Source organism: Hypomesus transpacificus, chromosome 1 (assembly GCF_021917145.1).
Source record: "Hypomesus transpacificus isolate Combined female chromosome 1, fHypTra1, whole genome shotgun sequence".
Taxonomy (NCBI): Eukaryota; Metazoa; Chordata; class Actinopteri; order Osmeriformes; family Osmeridae; genus Hypomesus; species Hypomesus transpacificus.
The window spans coordinates 682268-702461 of NC_061060.1; the positions used below are offsets into that span (position 1 = coordinate 682268).

The following is a 20194-nucleotide window of genomic DNA, read 5'->3' on the forward strand; positions in this document are numbered from 1 at the left end:
GCATAACCCTCCATCAAGTTGCGTCAGAAGAATCACATTTCAGTACAATGGACAGCGTCTTGTTAAGTGCAACTTAAGAGATACGTACGATGGTTCTCCTTACGAGCATGTTCGGGAAACGCACGTAAGAAATAACGATGGATCGTTATTTTCATCGTAGAGAACCCTCGTAACAGCTACGATCCATCGTTATCGGGAAACGCACCCCGGGTGAGGTTGTTGCTGATGTTCACCCCACAAGCTTGGAGACCAGTCTGGAGGGGATGATGGTGTTGAAGGATCAGAAGTGCATGGTTCTACAAAGTTTCGGTGGTCAGTCCAGAAGAAAAAGCACCTGGAGAAAAAGCAAGCAAGAGAGATCCCCCAAGATCCCCCAATCCTCCCATCCCCCAAGTCTTCTGCTGTTGTTCTGCTCTCTCTCTTTCTCTCTCTCTCTCTCTCTCTCTCTCTCTCTCTCTCTCTCTCTCTCTCTCTCTCTCTCCCTCCCCCCCCCCCCTCTCTCTCTCTCTCTCTCTCTCTCACTCACACACACACACACATCTGGATACAGGCTGAACGTCATAGGGCCACAACCACCTCTCCCAATGGATTTTCATTCCCTGTGGTCGTACTAATGCAGCGAGTTGATTAAGTCAGTTAGATATCCTTTTTAGTCTTTCTTTGTCATCATGTTTGCATCACCCTGAACAAACATCTACGCGTTGCTCCTTCACTTTTACATCCAATCAAAGTAGCTTTTTTTGCTGCTTGGCTACAAACATCGCGATAACGATTTCTCCTTGGTGCAAAAGAGGGTCAGCTGATCATTTCGTCACTAGCAGTAGCTACCGACGCGTGTAGTTGAGCAAGACAGTAGCTAACACAAGAAATAAGCAACAGTGTAAGAAACGGAATCTATCACCAGTGAAGTGACAACTAATTTTAACGTCGACAAGTTCCAGGTAAATAAGCAGTACATTTCTGCAAACACATTAAGTAATTCAACTACAGTTTGCTTGCTGTCTTAGACTTACTAGCTAACTGTCAGAACATTCCATACAGCTTTGCCTGCGTCGTTAGCTTGATAGCATTTGTAGCTATCGAGCAAGACATTACACTCGCTAGCTTTATAGCCAGTAATTTATCCTGCCATTTAACACATAATTCTACATTTAAGTTATTTAATGTGCTGCTCTTTTCAAATGCGTTGCCTCCCAAATAATAAATAAGGCGAAGATCAAACCTCCATAAGCATTTACACTTCCTGGATTTCTCATACTAGCCGTCCAAGCTAGCTAGCTTGCACTGTCATGTGGTAGCTAACGTTAGCTTCTGTTTAGAAGCTAGCTCGCTACTAACGCACTCAGGCTATTTTCTGAAATAAATACGTTTAGTTGTACACGACATGGATATCTATGATACAGTCTTATATATTATTAATTGCTTGAAACAGTGCATGTGCCATACAGTTTGAGAGGTATGTGTTTACACCGGTTTAATGAGCTAGTAGCTACTTCATAACTTGCTAGCTATCTAGTTAGGTAGTTATACATCTTTCAAAAGCTTAAAATACGTGTCATCATGAAATAGTTGCAGCTACCTTTTTTATAATTAAATACACATTCAGTAAAGCGACGTGTTGCTTAAAGAAATGCTGCCTTGCTTCGTCTGATACGATGAGCATGCTAGCCACTGGAGCAAAGTTCGTTCAATTAGTCATTCAATGAAGTTACTAAGGTAGGACTAACAAGGTTATTCTATAAACCACGGTTCCTTTTTCATGTAGGGCAACCGGAGTTTACCGTCAAGATGGCTGACACGGAGCAAACGACCCCCCCTCCTCAACTAGGACCAGTAGTGAGTATTAATGTGTCTCAAATCAATGCCGACAGCCATTATCGTAAATAACAATTATAAACTCTGTTGACACCGGTTTCTTTTTTTTTTTTTAAAGCAATATATGTTGGCGAACAAGTTGGAGACAGCGATGTGGCTGTCCCGGGTCTTCACAGTGTACTGTTCAATCATGTTCATCCTGCCACTTCTAGGGTAAGTAACTCGAACACTGCCTGAGTGTAATTATTGTTAGTATCACGCACATCATTATCCGCTGATGAAGAGGTTATGGAAATTACACTTGATTAGACTTAGTCTGTAAGCAAGGGACACCAATTAACAAGCAAAACAAATAACAAAACAATCAATTTCTACTATTAACCATCTGATAACAGACATGCATTTGCAAGTGCACACAACTTGCAAAACACTTGGTACACATTTCAAAGCACTTCAAAATGTAATACCAAAGACTACACTGTGAGACTATTTACATTTCATCTATTTTACCGGATGCTTTTATCCAAAGCGACGTACCAAAATTGCACATACAAAGTGCAGCAGATGTTGTCGGCCTGTGTCTCGTGGGCCTGGCTGATGTGTGCTTCTTCCTTCCTGATCTCCAGGCCTCAGGCAGCAGCTAACTTCTACCAGCGTGCCCTGCTGGCCAACGCCCTGACCAGCGCCCTGCGGCTGCACCAGAGGCTCCCTCACTTCCAGCTCAGCAGAGCCTTCCTGGCCCAGGCCCTCCAGGAGGACAGCTGTCACTACCTGCTGTACTCCCTCATCCTGGTCAACTCCTACCCCATCACCAGTATCCAGAGATGAAATAGGAATTATTTGGGAGAGTAGGTTCTGAAATGTGGATGTTTTTGTTGTAGGTTTTTTTTTTTTTTTTTTTACTGATGGAGGATGTGGCCGTTTATTTAGTTTTCTTTATAAATATACCGCTGGAATTATTCATACAACCTTGTTTGTTTGTAAAGACATGAGGCTCTCCATGATCCACCACAATGGGTTTGGGGAGTGTTTCAGACTGTGGTGCAAACAGGTTTACATGTTGATCATGTAAACATGTGGTAAATCGTTCAGTGCAGAATTTTCATTGTGTCAAAGTGAATTCCAAGATATTTCAGTTTTGTTTCTTAACTGCCGTCTTCAGTGAGCATATTCCCCGTCTTCCTCTTCTCCCTGCTCCATGCAACCACGTATACAAAGAAGGTTCTAGATGTAAGGATGCACGATCACACAGTCCAAACACAGCTAAGTGATTGATATTAATAGGCTCCCAGTTTCTTGAATCCCAATTCATTCCTTCTTTCTAACGTCCGTGTAGGCGATGGGCCCTAACAGCCTTGCCTTTGTGAGAAACTTCCTAGACAAGCTCACAGCGAACCAGCAGAACATCCTCAAGTTCACTGCCTGCAACGAGATATTCCTAATGCCAGCCACTGTATTCATGCTCCTGAGGTAATTGATTTTTGTTCATATTGACATGACTTTTCATATTGACATGATTTTTTACATGAAAAAATGTAAATGTTTCTCTGTAAACTGACTTCAGTCCAGAGTAAGCAGGTACGCTGAGAGTACTTCCTAGTCACGTGTGTGTTTTGTTGACAGTGGCCAAGGCAGCTTGCTGCAACCCTTCATCTACTACCGGTTCCTCACCCTCCGTTACACCTCCAGAAGAAACCCCTACTGTCGGTAAGACTAGCCCTACGTATCTGCAGTGTTGCTAGGTCAAGACACCACACTTGAAATCTTTAGAAACAGTCATGATCTCATCCGTGATGGCTCTAAAGGACTACTATACCTCATGTCAAGTTTTGGAGAACATTTTTAGATTTCAATCCTGTTTGTTCTTTTGTCCTTCCGTTAATCCCTCTTCCTGTGTCCGGCTGCTTGTTCTCCTCCTCCCAGCACCTTGTTCACCGAGCTGCGGATTCTTATAGAACACCTCATCATGAAGCCCGTCTGCCCTGCCTTCTTCAGGAGAATGTGCCTCAACAGCATCGCCTTCATCAGCCGGCTCGCCCCTACGGAGGTGTGAGTTGGGTTCTCACCACCCGGGGCAGAGGCCAACTGGAGGGACCACCAAAAAACAACAACAAAAACCTTTGAATGTTTCAGGTCCGGTTCGTCCCTGCAGCTCTGTACATACAGTAATGTAGAAGTCCTGCCTGCGATGGTCTGAACCTTGATCACATCGATATGAGGCTTTATGGAACTGCTGTCTCCTCCAGCCACACCCCCCTGCTCGTTGGAAAGTGCACCTGCTGACTTTCAGGATCCCCTGATGGTAATAATGTTTTTGTTCGGTCGTGTATCATTTATTTATTCATGGCAAATACTTGTCCCCTCACAAAATGATAATATTAACCTTCTGAGATTAGGTAGGTGATGATACCAGTTGCAGTCATTGTTTTTTATAATCATTTTCTGTTTTTCAAAGTGACATGAATGAAGGATGGTTTGTGTGTGTGTGTAATTTCTATATCCACCAATTCCATTTTCTACTTTTTTTGTATGTGAAACGCATTGGCCTCCATGAGTTATTTTGTCTTAACATAGTTTACTTGGAATCTAAATGTGATATATAAATATTAATACTATTTAAAAGCGATGTAGAGAAAGGAACAGGGTCAAAATTAGGCACTGAAATTGAATATCTGTCATAGTTGATCCAAGTCAAGATAATAGAATTGGTTTGAATCAATCAGCTTCACCACTCAAGCGCTCCATGTACAATGCATGTCACACAGACATTGGAAAGAATACACCTAAAAGTTTAAATGCAAGACCATAGGTGTATCCTAAACATGTTTCCTGATCAAATGACATCAAATTTCCATTCAGTGTGACTGAGTTGTGGCTAGTGTAGATGTGGTTCATCGCATGCTCTGTTATGCCATGTAGATGTATTTATTATTTACCTGTAGGAAAACCATGTTTGTGTAGATATGGAATAAAATGATCAATTACCTGAAATAAAATATTGTAGAAAAAGATGCATTGACTCTTGCCTTTTCACTGCATTGAATAACATAACATGGGGCGGCCCAGTAGCTCACTGGATATGAGTGCCACCAACAAGGCTGATGTCTTACAGAGGCCCAGCTTTCCTGGCTCTCCAACAAGGCTGATGTGGATGAAATGACCAAAGGGGTATGCATGTGGGTTTTGGATGAAATGACCAAAGGGGTTTAGTGTGTGTTTTGGATAAAATGACTGAGGGGTTAGCATGTGTGTTTTGGGGTAAATGACTAAAGGGGTTAACATGTGTGTTTTGGATTGAATGACCAAGGGGTTTAGTGTGTGTTTTGGATGAAACGACCAAAGGGGTTAATGTACGGTGGCCCTGAAGTGCAAACCACACCCCCTAATATGAGTACATCCCCCAAATCAAAACACTCCCCCCCAATACGAGTCAACTCCCCCCAAATCGGATGACTTGTTCACCTCCCCCCAATACAAAAACGCGCTCCCCCAAATGGAAAACGACATTACATTAACTCAAAAACACATTACATTAACTCTGAACGGAAAGGGTAGGTACTACACTTTAGCGCTGATTGGATGCAGTAGGCTAACTAACAAGAAATAAGAAATTGATCGACAGAAGTACAAAATGCAATAGCCTGGCAGAGTTACGTGCACCAGAACATGTGTTTGGCTATAGAAGAATGTTGCAAATAGTAGGCTACTTAGGCAAAAGTATTTCGAGTTAAATGTAAAAATCGATAGCCAAACAACTATCCTGGTCCACGTTACTCTGTCATTGTGGCATTTCATTCTTCTGTAGTGGACTATTAGTTTTTTCTTCTGAAAAGTCCTGCTTCCTTCAACTGCGTTCTTAGCGTGCGCATAGGCTACATATTGTGAAACGTTAACAGCAGATCTAAGATTATTTCATAGGAATGACCCTGATTAAAATAAAGAGTAGTGTAATGACTCTGAATTGTAAACATTAATGTTTCCTCTTTCCTTCCAATCAAAACGATTAAGTTCATGATAATGACAGAGTTTCTTGGACTAGTTGTTTGGCGATCGATGTTTACGTTTAACACTGCAATTTATGCTTTTGCATACATAGCCTATGTTACATGCTTCAATACCCAAATAAATGTTCTGGTTCATGTAACTCTGTCAGGCTATTGCATTTTGTACTTCTGTCAATCAATTTCTTATTTCTTGTCAGTTAGCCTACTGCATCCAATCAGCGCTAAAGTGTAGTACCTACCCTTTCCGTTCAGTTAATGTAATGTGTTTTTGAGTTAATGTAATGTCGTTTTCCATTTGGGGGAGCGCGTTTTTGTATTGGGGGGAGGTGAACAAGTCATCCGATTTGGGGGGAGTTGACTCGTATTGGGGGGGGAGCGCGTTTTTGTATTGGGGGGAGGTGAACAAGTCATCCGATTTGGGGGGAGTTGACTCGTATTGGGGGGGAGTATTTTCATTTGGGGGATGTACTCATATTAGGGGGTGTCATTTGCACTTCAGGGCCACCGTATTAATGGAATAAAATGATCAATTACCTGAAATAAAATATTGTAGAAAAAGATGCATTGACTCTTGCCTTTTCACTGCATTGAATAACATAACATGGGGCCCAGTAGCTCACTGGATACGAGTGCCACCAACAAGGCTGATGTCTTACAGAGGCCCAGCTTTCCTGGCTCTCCAACAAGGCTGATGCAGATGAAATGACCAAAGGGGTTAGCATGTGTTTTGGATGAAATGACCAAAGGGGTATGCATGTGGGTTTTGGATGAAATGACCAAAGGGGTATGCATGTGTGTTTTGGATGAAATGCGAAATGGGTTAGCATGTGTGTTTTGGGGTAAATGACCAAGGGGTATGCATGCGTGTTTTGGATTAAATTACCAAAGGGGTTAACATGTGGGTTTAGGATGAATTGACCAAGGAGTTGTGTTTTGGGGTAAATGACCAAGGGGTATGCATGTGTGTTTTGGATTAAATTACCAAAGGGGTTTAGTGTGTGTTTTGGATAAAATGACTGAGGGGGTTAGCATGTGTGTTTTGGGGTAAATGACTAAAGGGGTTAGCATGTGTTTTTTGGATGAAATGACCAAAGGGGTTAACATGTGGGTTTTGGATGAAATTACCAAAGGGGTATGCATGTGTGTTTTGGATGAAATGCGAAATGGGTTAGCATGTGTGTTTTGGGGTAAATGACCAAGGGGTATGCATGTGTGTTTTGGATGAAATGACCAAAGGGGTTAACATGTGTGTTTTGGATTGAATGACCAAGGGGTTTAGTGTGTGTTTTGGATGAAAGGACCAAAGGGGTTAATGGAATAAAATGGTCAATAACCTGAAATAAAATATTGTAGAAAAAGATGGATTGACTCTTGCCTTTTCACTGCATTGAATAACATAACATGGGGCGGCCCAGTAGCTCACTGGATACGAGTGCCACCAACAAGGCTGATGTCTTACAGAGGCCCAGCTTTCCTGGCTCTCCAACAAGGCTGATGCAGATGAAATGACCAAAAGGGTTAGCATATGTGTTTTGGATGAAATGACCAAAGGGGTTAGCATGTGTGTTTTGAATGAAATGACCAAGGGGTTAGCATGTGTTTTGGATTAAATGACCAAAGGGGTCAGCATGTGTGTTTTGGGGTAAATGACCAAAGGGTTGGCATGTGTGTTTTGGATGAAACGACAAAAGGGGTTAAGATTTGTGTTTTGGGGTAAATGACCAAAGGGGTTAGCATGTGTGTTTTGGATGAAACAACAAAAGGGGTTAGCATTTGTGTTTTGGGGTAAATGACCAAAGGGGTTAGCATGTGTGTTTTGGATGAAACGACAAAAGGGGTTAGCATTTGTGTTTTGGGGTAAATGACCAAAGGGGTTAGCATGTGTGTTTTGGATGAAATGACCAAGGAGTTGTGTTTTGGATGAAATGACCAAAGGGGTTAGCATGTGTGTTTTGGATGAAATGACCAAGGAGTTGTGTTTTGGATGAAATGACCAAAGGGGTTAGCATGTGTGCTTTAGAGGAAATGACCAAAGGGGTTAATATGTGTGTTTTGGATGAAATTACCAAAGGGGTTAGCATGTGTGTTTTGAATGAAATTACCAAGGAGTTAGAATGTGTGTTTTGGATGAAATGACCAAAGGGGTTAGCATGTGTGCTTTGGAAGAAATGACCAAGGGGTTAGCATGTGTTTTGGATGAAATGACCAAAGGGGTTGGCATGTGTGTTTTGGGGTAAATGACCAAAGGGGTTAGTATGTGTGTTTTGGGGTAAATGACCAAAGGGGTTAGCATTTGTGTTTTGGATGACACGACCAAAGGGGTTAGCATGTGTGTTTTGAATGAAATTACCAAGGAGTTAGAATGTGAGTTTTGGATGAAATGACCAAGCAGCTAGCATGTGTTTTCGATTAAATGACCAAAGGGGTCAGCATGTGTGTTTTAGATGAAATTACCAAAGGGGTTAGCATGTGTGTTTTGGATGAAATGACCAAAGGGGTTAGCATGTGTGCTTTGGATGAAATGACCAAAGGGGTTAATATGTGTGTTTTGGATGAAACGACCAAAGAGGTTAGCATGTGTGTTTTGGATAAAATGACCAAAGGGGTTAGCATGTGTGTTTTGAATGAAATGACCAAGGAGTTAGAATGTGTGTTTTGGATGAAATGACCAAGCAGCTAGCATGTGTTTTCGATTAAATGACCAAAGGGGTCAGCATGTGTGTTTTGGGGTAAATGACCAAAGGGGTTAGCATGTGTGTTTTGGATGAAATGACCAAAGGGGTTAGTATGTGTGTTTTGGATGAAACGACCAAAGGGGTTAGCATGTTTGTTTTGGATAAAATTACCAAAGGGGTTAGCATGTGTGTTTTGAATGAAATGACCAAGGAGTTAGAATGTGTGTTTTGGATGAAATTACCAAAGGGGTTAGCATGTGTGCTTTAGAGGAAATGACCAAAGGGGTTAATATGTGTGTTTTGGATGAAACGACCAAAGGGGTTAGCATGTGTGTTTTGGATAAAATTACCAAAGGGGTCAGCATGTGTGTTTTGAATGAAATTACCAAGGAGTTAGAATGTGTGTTTTGGATGAAATGACCAAAGGGGTTAGCATGTGTGCTTTAGAGGAAATGACCAAAGGGGTTAGCATGTGTGTTTTGGATGAAACGACCAAAGGGGTTAGCATGTGTGTTTTGGATAAAATTACCAAAGGGGTTAGCATGTGTGTTTTGAATGAAATTACCAAGGAGTTAGAATGTGTGTTTTGGATGAAATGACCAAGCAGCTAGCATGTGTTTTCGATTAAATGACCAAAGGGGTTAGCATGTGTGTTTTGGGATAAATGACCAAAGGGGTTAGTATGTGTGTTTTGAGGTAAATGACCAAAGGGTTGGCATGTGTGTTTTGGATGAAACGACAAAAGGGGTTAAGATTTGTGTTTTGGGGTAAATTACCAAAGGGGTTAGCATGTGTGTTTTGGATGAAACGACAAAAGGGGTTAGCATTTGTGTTTTGGGGTAAATGACCAAAGGGGTTAGCATGTGTGTTTTGGATGAAATGACCAAGGAGTTGTGTTTTGGATGAAATGACCAAAGGGGTTAACATGTGTGTTTTGGGGTTAAGATTTGTGTTTTGGGGTAAATGACCAAAGGGGTTAGCATGTGTGTTTTGGATGAAACGACAAAAGGGGTTAGCATTTGTGTTTTGGGGTAAATGACCAAAGGGGTTAGCATGTGTGTTTTGGATGAAATGACCAAGGAGTTGTGTTTTGGATGAAATGACCAAAGGGGTTAACATGTGTGTTTTGGGGTAAAGACCAAAGGGGTTAGCATGTGTGTTTTGGATGAAATGACCAAAGGGGTTAGTGTGTGTGTTTTGGATTAAAATACCAAGGGGTTAGCATGTGTTTTTTGGGGTAAATGACCAAAGTGGTTAGCATGTGTTTTTTGGATGAAATGACCAAAGAGGTTAGCATGTGTGCTTTGGAAGAAATGACCAAGGGGTTAGCATGGGTTTTGGATGAAATGACCAAAGGGGTTAGCATTTGTGTTTTGGATGACACGACCAAAGGGGTTAGCATGTGTGTTTTGAAAAAATTACCAAGGAGTTAGAATGTGAGTTTTGGATGAAATGACCAAGCAGCTAGCATGTGTTTTCGATTAAATGACCAAAGGGGTCAGCATGTGTGTTTTAGATGAAATGACCAAAGGGGTTAGCATGTGTGTTTTGGATGACATGACCAAAGGGGTTAGCATGTGTGCTTTGGATGAAATGACCAAAGGGGTTAATATGTGTGTTTTGGATGAAACGACCAAAGAGGTTAGCATGTGTGTTTTGGATAAAATGACCAAAGGGGTTAGCATGTGTGTTTTGAATGAAATGACCAAGGAGTTAGAATGTGTGTTTTGGATGAAATGACCAAGCATTTAGCATGAGTTTTCGATTAAATGACCAAAGGGGTCAGCATGTGTGTTTTGGGGTAAATGACCAAAGGGGTTAGCATGTGTGTTTTGGATGAAATGACCAAAGGAGTTAGTATGTGTGTTTTGGATGAAACGACCAAAGGGGTTAGCATGTTTGTTTTGGATAAAATGACAAAAGGGGTTAGCATGTGTGTTTTGAATGAAATGACCAAGGAGTTAGAATGTGTGTTTTGGATGAAATGACCAAGCAGCTAGCATGTGTTTTCGATTAAATGACCAAAGGGGTCAGCATGTGTGTTTTGGGGTAAATGACCAAAGGGGTTAGCATGTGTGTTTTGGATGAAATGACCAAAGGGGTTAGTATGTGTGTTTTGGATGAAACGACCAAAGGGGTTAGCATGTTTGTTTTGGATAAAATTACCAAAGGGGTTAGCATGTGTGTTTTGAATGAAATGACAAAGGAGTTAGAATGTGTGTTTTGGATGAAATGACCAAAGGGGTTAGCATGTGTGCTTTAGAGGAAATGACCAAAGGGGTTAATATGTGTGTTTTGGATGAAACGACCAAAGGGGTTAGCATGTGTGTTTTGGATAAAATTACCAAAAGGGTTAGCATGTGTGTTTTGAATGAAATTACCAAGGAGTTAGAATGTGTGTTTTGGATGAAATGACCAAAGGGGTTAGCATGTGTGCTTTAGAGGAAATGACCAAAGGGGTTAGCATGTGTGTTTTGGATGAAACGACCAAAGGGGTTAGCATGTGTGTTTTGGATAAAATTACCAAAGGGGTTAGCATGTGTGTTTTGAATGAAATTACCAAGGAGTTAGAATGTGTGTTTTGGATGAAATGACCAAGCAGCTAGCATGTGTTTTCGATTAAATGACCAAAGGGGTTAGCATGTGTGTTTTGGGATAAATGACCAAAGGGGTTAGTATGTGTGTTTTGAGGTAAATGACCAAAGGGGTTAGCATGTGTGTTTTGGATGAAATGACCAAGGAGTTGTGTTTTGGATGAAATGACCAAAGGGGTTAACATGTGTGTTTTGGGGTTAAGATTTGTGTTTTGGGGTAAATGACCAAAGGGGTTAGCATGTGTGTTTTGGATGAAACGACAAAAGGGGTTAGCATTTGTGTTTTGGGGTAAATGACCAAAGGGGTTAGCATGTGTGTTTTGGATGAAATGACCAAGGAGTTGTGTTTTGGATGAAATGACCAAAGGGGTTAACATGTGTGTTTTGGGGTAAAGACCAAAGGGGTTAGCATGTGTGTTTTGGATGAAATGACCAAAGGGGTTAGTGTGTGTGTTTTGGATTAAAATACCAAGGGGTTAGCATGTGTTTTTTGGGGTAAATGACCAAAGTGGTTAGCATGTGTTTTTTGGATGAAATGACCAAAGAGGTTAGCATGTGTGCTTTGGAAGAAATGACCAAGGGGTTAGCATGGGTTTTGGATGAAATGACCAAAGGGGTTAGCATTTGTGTTTTGGATGACACGACCAAAGGGGTTAGCATGTGTGTTTTGAAAAAATTACCAAGGAGTTAGAATGTGAGTTTTGGATGAAATGACCAAGCAGCTAGCATGTGTTTTCGATTAAATGACCAAAGGGGTCAGCATGTGTGTTTTAGATGAAATGACCAAAGGGGTTAGCATGTGTGTTTTGGATGACATGACCAAAGGGGTTAGCATGTGTGCTTTGGATGAAATGACCAAAGGGGTTAATATGTGTGTTTTGGATGAAACGACCAAAGAGGTTAGCATGTGTGTTTTGGATAAAATGACCAAAGGGGTTAGCATGTGTGTTTTGAATGAAATGACCAAGGAGTTAGAATGTGTGTTTTGGATGAAATGACCAAGCATTTAGCATGAGTTTTCGATTAAATGACCAAAGGGGTCAGCATGTGTGTTTTGGGGTAAATGACCAAAGGGGTTAGCATGTGTGTTTTGGATGAAATGACCAAAGGAGTTAGTATGTGTGTTTTGGATGAAACGACCAAAGGGGTTAGCATGTTTGTTTTGGATAAAATGACAAAAGGGGTTAGCATGTGTGTTTTGAATGAAATGACCAAGGAGTTAGAATGTGTGTTTTGGATGAAATGACCAAGCAGCTAGCATGTGTTTTCGATTAAATGACCAAAGGGGTCAGCATGTGTGTTTTGGGGTAAATGACCAAAGGGGTTAGCATGTGTGTTTTGGATGAAATGACCAAAGGGGTTAGTATGTGTGTTTTGGATGAAACGACCAAAGGGGTTAGCATGTTTGTTTTGGATAAAATTACCAAAGGGGTTAGCATGTGTGTTTTGAATGAAATGACAAAGGAGTTAGAATGTGTGTTTTGGATGAAATGACCAAAGGGGTTAGCATGTGTGCTTTAGAGGAAATGACCAAAGGGGTTAATATGTGTGTTTTGGATGAAACGACCAAAGGGGTTAGCATGTGTGTTTTGGATAAAATTACCAAAAGGGTTAGCATGTGTGTTTTGAATGAAATTACCAAGGAGTTAGAATGTGTGTTTTGGATGAAATGACCAAAGGGGTTAGCATGTGTGCTTTAGAGGAAATGACCAAAGGGGTTAGCATGTGTGTTTTGGATGAAACGACCAAAGGGGTTAGCATGTGTGTTTTGGATAAAATTACCAAAGGGGTTAGCATGTGTGTTTTGAATGAAATTACCAAGGAGTTAGAATGTGTGTTTTGGATGAAATGACCAAGCAGCTAGCATGTGTTTTCGATTAAATGACCAAAGGGGTTAGCATGTGTGTTTTGGGATAAATGACCAAAGGGGTTAGTATGTGTGTTTTGAGGTAAATGACCAAAGGGTTGGCATGTGTGTTTTGGATGAAACGACAAAAGGGGTTAAGATTTGTGTTTTGGGGTAAATGACCAAAGGGGTTAGCATGTGTGTTTTGGATGAAACGACAAAAGGGGTTAGCATTTGTGTTTTGGGGTAAATGACCAAAGGGGTTAGCATGTGTGTTTTGGATGAAATGACCAAGGAGTTGTGTTTTGGATGAATTGACCAAAGGGGTTAACATGTGTGTTTTGGGGTAAAGACCAAAGGGGTTAGCATGTGTGTTTTGGATGAAATGACCAAAGGGGTTAGTGTGTGTGTTTTGGATAAAAATACCAAGGGGTTAGCATGTGTTTTTTGGGGTAAATGACCAAAGTGGTTAGCATGTGTTTTTTGGATGAAATGACCAAAGGGGTTAGCATGTGTGCTTTGGAAGAAATGACCAAGGGGTTAGCATGGGTTTTGGATGAAATGACCAAAGGGGTTGGCATGTGTGTTTTGGGGTAAATGACCAAAGGGGTTAGTATGTGTGTTTTGGGGTAAATGACCAAAGGGGTTAGCATTTGTGTTTTGGATGACACGACCAAAGGGGTTAGCATGTGTGTTTTGAATGAAATTACCAAGGAGTTAGAATGTGAGTTTTGGATGAAATGACCAAGCAGCTAGCATGTGTTTTCGATTAAAACCCTTTCCTGCCGGACCATTCAAATATGGGTCGAAAAAGACCCATAGAACCCGCCTTAATAACTTTGCCATCCAATCACCGATTTTATTTCTGAAAACTGCCAGATACTCATGACAACTTAAGCTCAAAGCACATATCATTGGTTAAGGGGTTAGTGGGAGGGGGAAATAAATCTATCGTCTGCAACGGCAGCCATTGTTTTCTGAGGCGGAGCCAGAGCGGAGACCATGGGAGATTGCCTACAGTGTTAGATATACAGCTTCGAATTGAAATCGGAGACGATATTATGAGTTAAGACAAGTTCCTTAATATGTGTTGTCAATATTGTCTATTAAAAGTCTCAACTTTTTACTTACGAAGAATTTGTTTGTGGGAGTGACGCGAGTGTTTTCAGGAAAGAATGACGTGTCCGGCTTGGCCGTTTGTGACAGGCAGCAATGACGGTAGTAGCACTGTTTAGCTTCGATTTGAGCAGATTTCTAAAAAACTTCGAAAAACAACATTAACTAGGTAGATTATGTATACTCTAAGCTAAATGTACATGCCTTGTTTGGCCAATTCGGTCGATTGTGGAAGAAACTCGGAACGTTTTTTACTTATCGAGAGGAGTATCTAGCCATAGCGCTAGCTGCTTTTAGCTGCTTTTAGCTGCTTTTGGGACAGGATAATTCCGGTTTCCCCCATGTCTCCACTAGTCACAAGAATGGTCATAACTTTTAATCAAAATAAGGTATTTCTAATCTGTCTTCTGTTCTACATTGCCCACAGACTTGTGGATATTCCACCTACTCAAAGTTTTTCTCTATCTTGTAATTAGTGGTGACAAATTCAGTTGTCTGATGAGGTATGGTGGATGGAGAAGTTTTTGTTAAAAATATCTACCTGAAACCACTTTGATAAAATATGATTTGCCTTAAGTAATCATATATTCATTGACATGATAAAAATCCCCTAGTTCTCCTCTTCAAGATGGTATAAACAGTTAAGGTGTATGATTTTATATGAAAATCCATAAAATATGAATATTAATATGCATATCATATTTCAACAGCATATGGAATGTATTAGGCAGTAAAGGGTTAATGACCAAAGGGGTCAGCATGTGTGTTTTAGATGAAATGACCAAAGGGGTTAGCATGTGTGTTTTGGATGAAATGACCAAAGGGGTTTATATGTGTGTTTTGGATGAAACGACCAAAGAGGTTAGCATGTGTGTTTTGGATAAAATGACCAAAGGGGTTAGCATGTGTGTTTTGAATGAAATGACCAAGGAGTTAGAATGTGTGTTTTGGATGAAATGACCAAGCAGCTAGCATGTGTTTTCGATTAAATGACCAAAGGGGTCAGTATGTGTGTTTTGGGGTAAATGACCAATGGGGTTAGCATGTGTGTTTTGGATGAAATGACCAAAGGGGTTAGTATGTGTGTTTTGGATGAAACGACCAAAGGGGTTAGCATGTTTGTTTAGGATAAAATTACCAAAGGGGTTAGCATGTGTGTTTTGAATGAAATTACCAAGGAGTTAGAATGTGTGTTTTGGATGAAATGACCAAAGGGGTTAGCATGTGTGCTTTAGAGGTTAATGACCAAAGGGGTTAATATGTGTGTTTTGGATGAAACGACCAAAGGGGTTAGCATGTGTGTTTTGGATAAAATTACCAAAGGGGTTAGCATGTGTGTTTTGAATGAAATTACCAAGGAGTTAGAATGTGTGTTTTGGATGAAATGACCAAAGGGGTTAGCATGTGTGCTTTAGAGGAAATGACCAAAGGGGTTAGCATGTGTGTTTTGGATGAAACGACCAAAGGGGTTAGCATGTGTGTTTTGGATAAAATTACCAAAGGGGTTAGCATGTGTGTTTTGAATGAAATTACCAAGGAGTTAGAATGTGTGTTTTGGATGAAATGACCAAGCAGCTAGCATGTGTTTTCGATTAAATGACCAAAGGGGTTAGCATGTGTGTTTTGGGATAAATGACCAAAGGGGTTAGTATGTGTGTTTTGAGGTAAATGACCAAAGGGTTGGCATGTGTGTTTTGGATGAAACGACAAAAGGGGTGAAGATTTGTGTTTTGGGGTAAATGACCAAAGGGGTTAGCATGTGTGTTTTGGATGAAACGACAAAAGGGGTTAGCATTTGTGTTTTGGGGTAAATGACCAAAGGGGTTAGCATGTGTGTTTTGGATGAAATGACCAAGGAGTTGTGTTTTGGATGAAATGACCAAAGGGGTTAACATGTGTGTTTTGGGGTAAAGACCAAAGGGGTTAGCATGTGTGTTTTGGATGAAATGACCAAAGGGGTTAGTGTGTGTGTTTTGGATAAAAATACCAAGGGGTTAGCATGTGTTTTTTGGGGTAAATGACCAAAGTGGTTAGCATGTGTTTTTTGGATTAAATGACCAAAGGAGTTAACATGTGTGTTTTGAATGAAAAGACCAAAGGGGTCAATGGAATAAAATGGTCAATAACCTGAAATAAAATATTGTAGAAAAAGATGCATTGACTCTTGCCTTTTCACTGAATTGAATAACATAACATGGGGCGGCCCAGTAGCTCACTGGATACGAGTGCCACCAACAAGGCTGATGTCTTACAGAGGCCCAGCTTTCCTGGCTCTCCAACAAGGCTGATGCAGATGAAATGACCAAAGGGGTTAGCATGTGTGTTTTGGGGTAAAGACCAAAGGGGTTAGTGTGTGTGTTTTGGATAAAAATACCAAAGGGGTTAGCATGTGTGTTTTGAGGTAAATGACCAAAGAGGTTAGCATTTGTGTTTTGGATGAAACGACCAAAGGGGTTAGCATGTGTGTTTTGGATAAAATGACCATAGGGGTTAGCATGTGTGTTTTGGATGAAATGACAAAAGGGGTTAGTATGTGTGTTTTGGATGAAACGACCAAAGGTGTTAGCATGTGTGTTTTGGATGAAATTACCAAAGAGGTTAGCATATGTGCTTTGGAGGAAATGACCAAAAGGGTTAATACGTGTGTTTTGGATGAAACGACCAAAGGGGTTAGCATGTGTGTTTTGGATAAAATTACCAAGGGGTTAGCATGTGTGTTTTGGGGTAAATGACCAAAGGGGTTAGTATGTGTGTTTTGGGGTAAATGACCAAAGGGGTTAGTATGTGTGTTTTGGGGTAAATGACCAAAGGGGTTAGCATGTGTGTTTTGAATGAAATGACCAAGGAGTTAGAATGTGTGTTTTGGATGAAATGACCAAAGGGGTTAGCATGTGTGCTTTGGATGAAATGACCAAAGGGGTTAATATGTGTGTTTTGGATGAAACTACCAAAGAGGTTAGCATGTGTGTTTTGGATCAAATGACCAAAGGGGTTAGCATGTGTGTTTTGAATGAAATTACCAAGGAGTTAGAATGTGTGTTTTGGATGAAATGACCAAGCAGCTAGCATGTGTTTTTGATTAAATGACCAAAGGGGTCAGCATGTGTGTTTTGGGGTAAATGACCAAAGGGGTTAGTATGTGTGTTTTGGGGTAAATTACCAAAGGGGTTGGCATGTGTGTTTTGGATGAAACGACAAAAGGGGTTAGCATTTGTGTTTTGGGGTAAATGACCAAAGGGGTTAGCATGTGTGTTTTGGATGAAACGACAAAAGGGGTTAGCATTTGTGTTTTGGGGTAAATGACCAAAGGGGTTAGCATGTGTGTTTTGAATGAAACGACAAAAGGGGTTAGCATTTGTGTTTTGGGGTAAATGACCAAATGGGTTAGCATGTGTGTTTTGAATAAAATTACCAAGGAGTTAGCATGTGTGTTTTGGATGAAATGACCAAGCAGCTAGCATGTGTTTTCGATTAAATGACCAAAGGGGTTAGCATGTGTGTTTTGGGATAAATGACCAAAGGGGTTAGTATGTGTGTTTTGGGGTAAATGACCAAAGGGGTTAGCATTTGTGTTCACTGGATACAAGTGCCATCAACAAGGCTGATGTCTAACAGAGGCCCAGCTTTCTCCAACTAATACATAATGATCAAATAAGATCTCCTAAAACCTCAATAATCAGTCTTTGTGATATGTGATCATGTTTCTTGAAGGATGTTTCATAACTGCAGATATTTGGAACACCGCTAGGATTTTGACTCACTAAGTGATAAGACTGTACAGGACTGGTTTTAAACTTCGTAGTTGACAAAGTACGATATTAATGTTAAAAAGGCTCTGGTAAAAGCTGAAGAGCTGACCACTTTTTTATTCAAGCAATAAAGAAGTATGGGCTCTGACATATACTCAAGTAAAATGTAGCCATTCCAACTACCTGTTGGACCTCATATCATTTTCATACATTGGTACCCTATAGACATGGATTGATTTTTTGTGTGGTAGCAAATATGATCCCATTTGAAAACTAAATGATTGAGGTTTTGCATACATGAACAACTGTTTCAATACCAATATTTATGGATGGTTTTGTGCAAAGGAAAGAATGATCAACTTAAACTAACAACAAAAATAGATATTGTTCCCTTTTAGCATCAGAACCGTGTCCCTATGTTGCCATTAAAAACCAGCACACATCTTAAGGTGTCCCATTTCTGTTTTTATTTTGAGACATACATTAGTTACTTTTTTCATATATTTTCTGTTATTTCAACATATATCTTTAGAATTTGTTATTTAACATTCAAGGTAACCAAACATAACACCTAATATAATCTCAAATATTACAGTTAGTGCAATTTACAGTTACAACTTTCAAATTTCAAACTAAAAACAGCTTTTGTCTGCAAAAATATACATATCTATTGATACATCAAACTTCCTTTAAGACTCAAGTAAAAACTTAAAATACCTTCCTTTATGGAAAATTAAAAACAAAACGTGACAACGTAAGTCATCTAGAGGCACATTAGCTCAAAATGGTTGAGAAACAGCTTTGACACCTAGGAGTGAAATACGCACATTTTTCAACACAGAAAAACCACTGATATTCTAGAAGCACTTCAATGAGGCACTAGGTGAAGATCTGGCCTCGAGACGCCACAGAACCACACTGGCCTGAGGATTCACAGCTACAGGCAGAATTGACGGAGAAAGCAGAGAACCTACAAATGGTACGCACACACTGTAAGCCACATCCAACACAGACCGGTACCTTGGGCATGGACGCAATGCTGTTATGTGGTTCTCAGTGCAGCAACATTGAGGAGAAATGTAGAAGGAGAGAAAAAAGGAAAGAAAATGGCACTTGTTTGGGTAAATGTGTAAATTAGTTTATAGCCTGGAAGCTAACGACCCCAGTGCTAACGCGTGCTAGGAACGAAGCTAGCTCTCAACCTGTCTGTTCAGACCCCCCGGTGGGGTGGCGTGAAGGGAGGGAGGGAGAGGTCCAACTACAGTATAAGAGTATTATCTTTGGAGAGGATAGCATATTAGCTGTCAAGTGCAGCTGGCACAACTGACTCATTGTGCTTTTGGGGTTTGGCGTTTGACAGGGTGTGTGACTGTGACTACAGAAGAACACAGCGGACCATCACTGGTATTAAAGACAGGTTCTAAAGATACACACTACAGTAAATACACAATACTAACCTCAATGTGTATGCATAAATATCGATCGCCACTCTGAATGGAATGAACATTTAGACGATACCTCATATTATACAGTTTTAAAATACCCCCTACTGTACATGTGTACCGTTGTCAGACAATGGTTTGAATTGCTGTACATACACAAACGCTAGGCTCCTGTCCCCATCTTCCCAAACTGTCGATGTGTATCACTTTTGTATTCCCATGTCTGCCAGATCATCGGCCAATGAGGTTGATATGTTATCCATAGCAAAGTACAAAGTACTATTGTCTGTCACCGGTGTATGACCTTGTGGATAATCTGCTTTGATCCACAGCCTCAAGGAAATGACTAATGTACCTGTGTATCACTAAGGTACTTGTGTTTCGACTTGTCCATCTCCCTGTAGCTCCCTCCTTGGGACTCACCCCAGAGGAACACGCCTCCCTGGGACTCACCCCAGAGGAACACGCCTCCCTGGGACTCACCCCAGAGGACCAGGCCTCCCTGGGACTCACCCCAGAGGACCAGGCCTCCCTGGGACTCACCCCAGAGGACCAGGCCTCCCTGGGACTGAGGAGATGAGGACTGGAGACCAGAAGGCATGTTGACCAGCCAAACAGCAACAGATAACTAAGACACAAGTGTGTGATAACCCAACAGTCCTGTACAAAGGTATTCTCTATCCATTCAAAGCCAGAACCGTTCAGTGCATCGTGATGTCTGAATTCACTGGTTCAAAACATTACAATTTCAAGCCGCACAGTAAAAATACGGTGTCTGACTTCACCTTGAAACCTGGTTGGTGGCTTTGACTGTAATGGATACTACAAGCTGAACCAACAATTTAAACATGTTACACACCAGCACCGAGTAACAGAGCCAGTCTACATGCAGACATGTTGAGTAAATAGTCCATCAACTCAAATCAAATACTGTCAGGCATCAGCTGAGAGCT

At 40.8% G+C, this 20194-nt stretch overlaps 1 protein-coding gene across 1 annotated transcript; it reads left to right on the plus strand.

Moving 5' to 3' along the window:
- The first annotated feature begins 806 nt into the window (after positions 1 to 806).
- Positions 807 to 4826, plus strand: tmem33 (transmembrane protein 33). The gene is made up of 9 exons (XM_047018870.1): positions 807 to 941; positions 1766 to 1836; positions 1934 to 2028; positions 2442 to 2629; positions 2978 to 3045; positions 3152 to 3285; positions 3439 to 3522; positions 3739 to 3862; positions 3949 to 4826. The coding sequence occupies exons 2-9, from the start codon at positions 1789 to 1791 to the stop codon at positions 3982 to 3984; spliced, it is 777 nt and encodes a 258-aa protein (XP_046874826.1). The 5' UTR covers positions 807 to 941; positions 1766 to 1788; the 3' UTR covers positions 3985 to 4826.
- The last annotated feature ends 15368 nt before the right edge of the window (positions 4827 to 20194 follow it).

Excerpts from the sequence above, each read along its gene's own strand:
- tmem33 (XM_047018870.1), top strand. The coding sequence starts at position 1,789 with ATGGCTGACACGGAGCAAACGACCCCCCCTCCTCAACTAGGACCAGTA. Across the intron at positions 2,029-2,441 it reads TTCATCCTGCCACTTCTAGG|GCCTCAGGCAGCAGCTAACT; the intron begins GTAAGTAACTCG and ends CCTGATCTCCAG. Across the intron at positions 3,523-3,738 it reads AGAAGAAACCCCTACTGTCG|CACCTTGTTCACCGAGCTGC; the intron begins GTAAGACTAGCC and ends TCCTCCTCCCAG.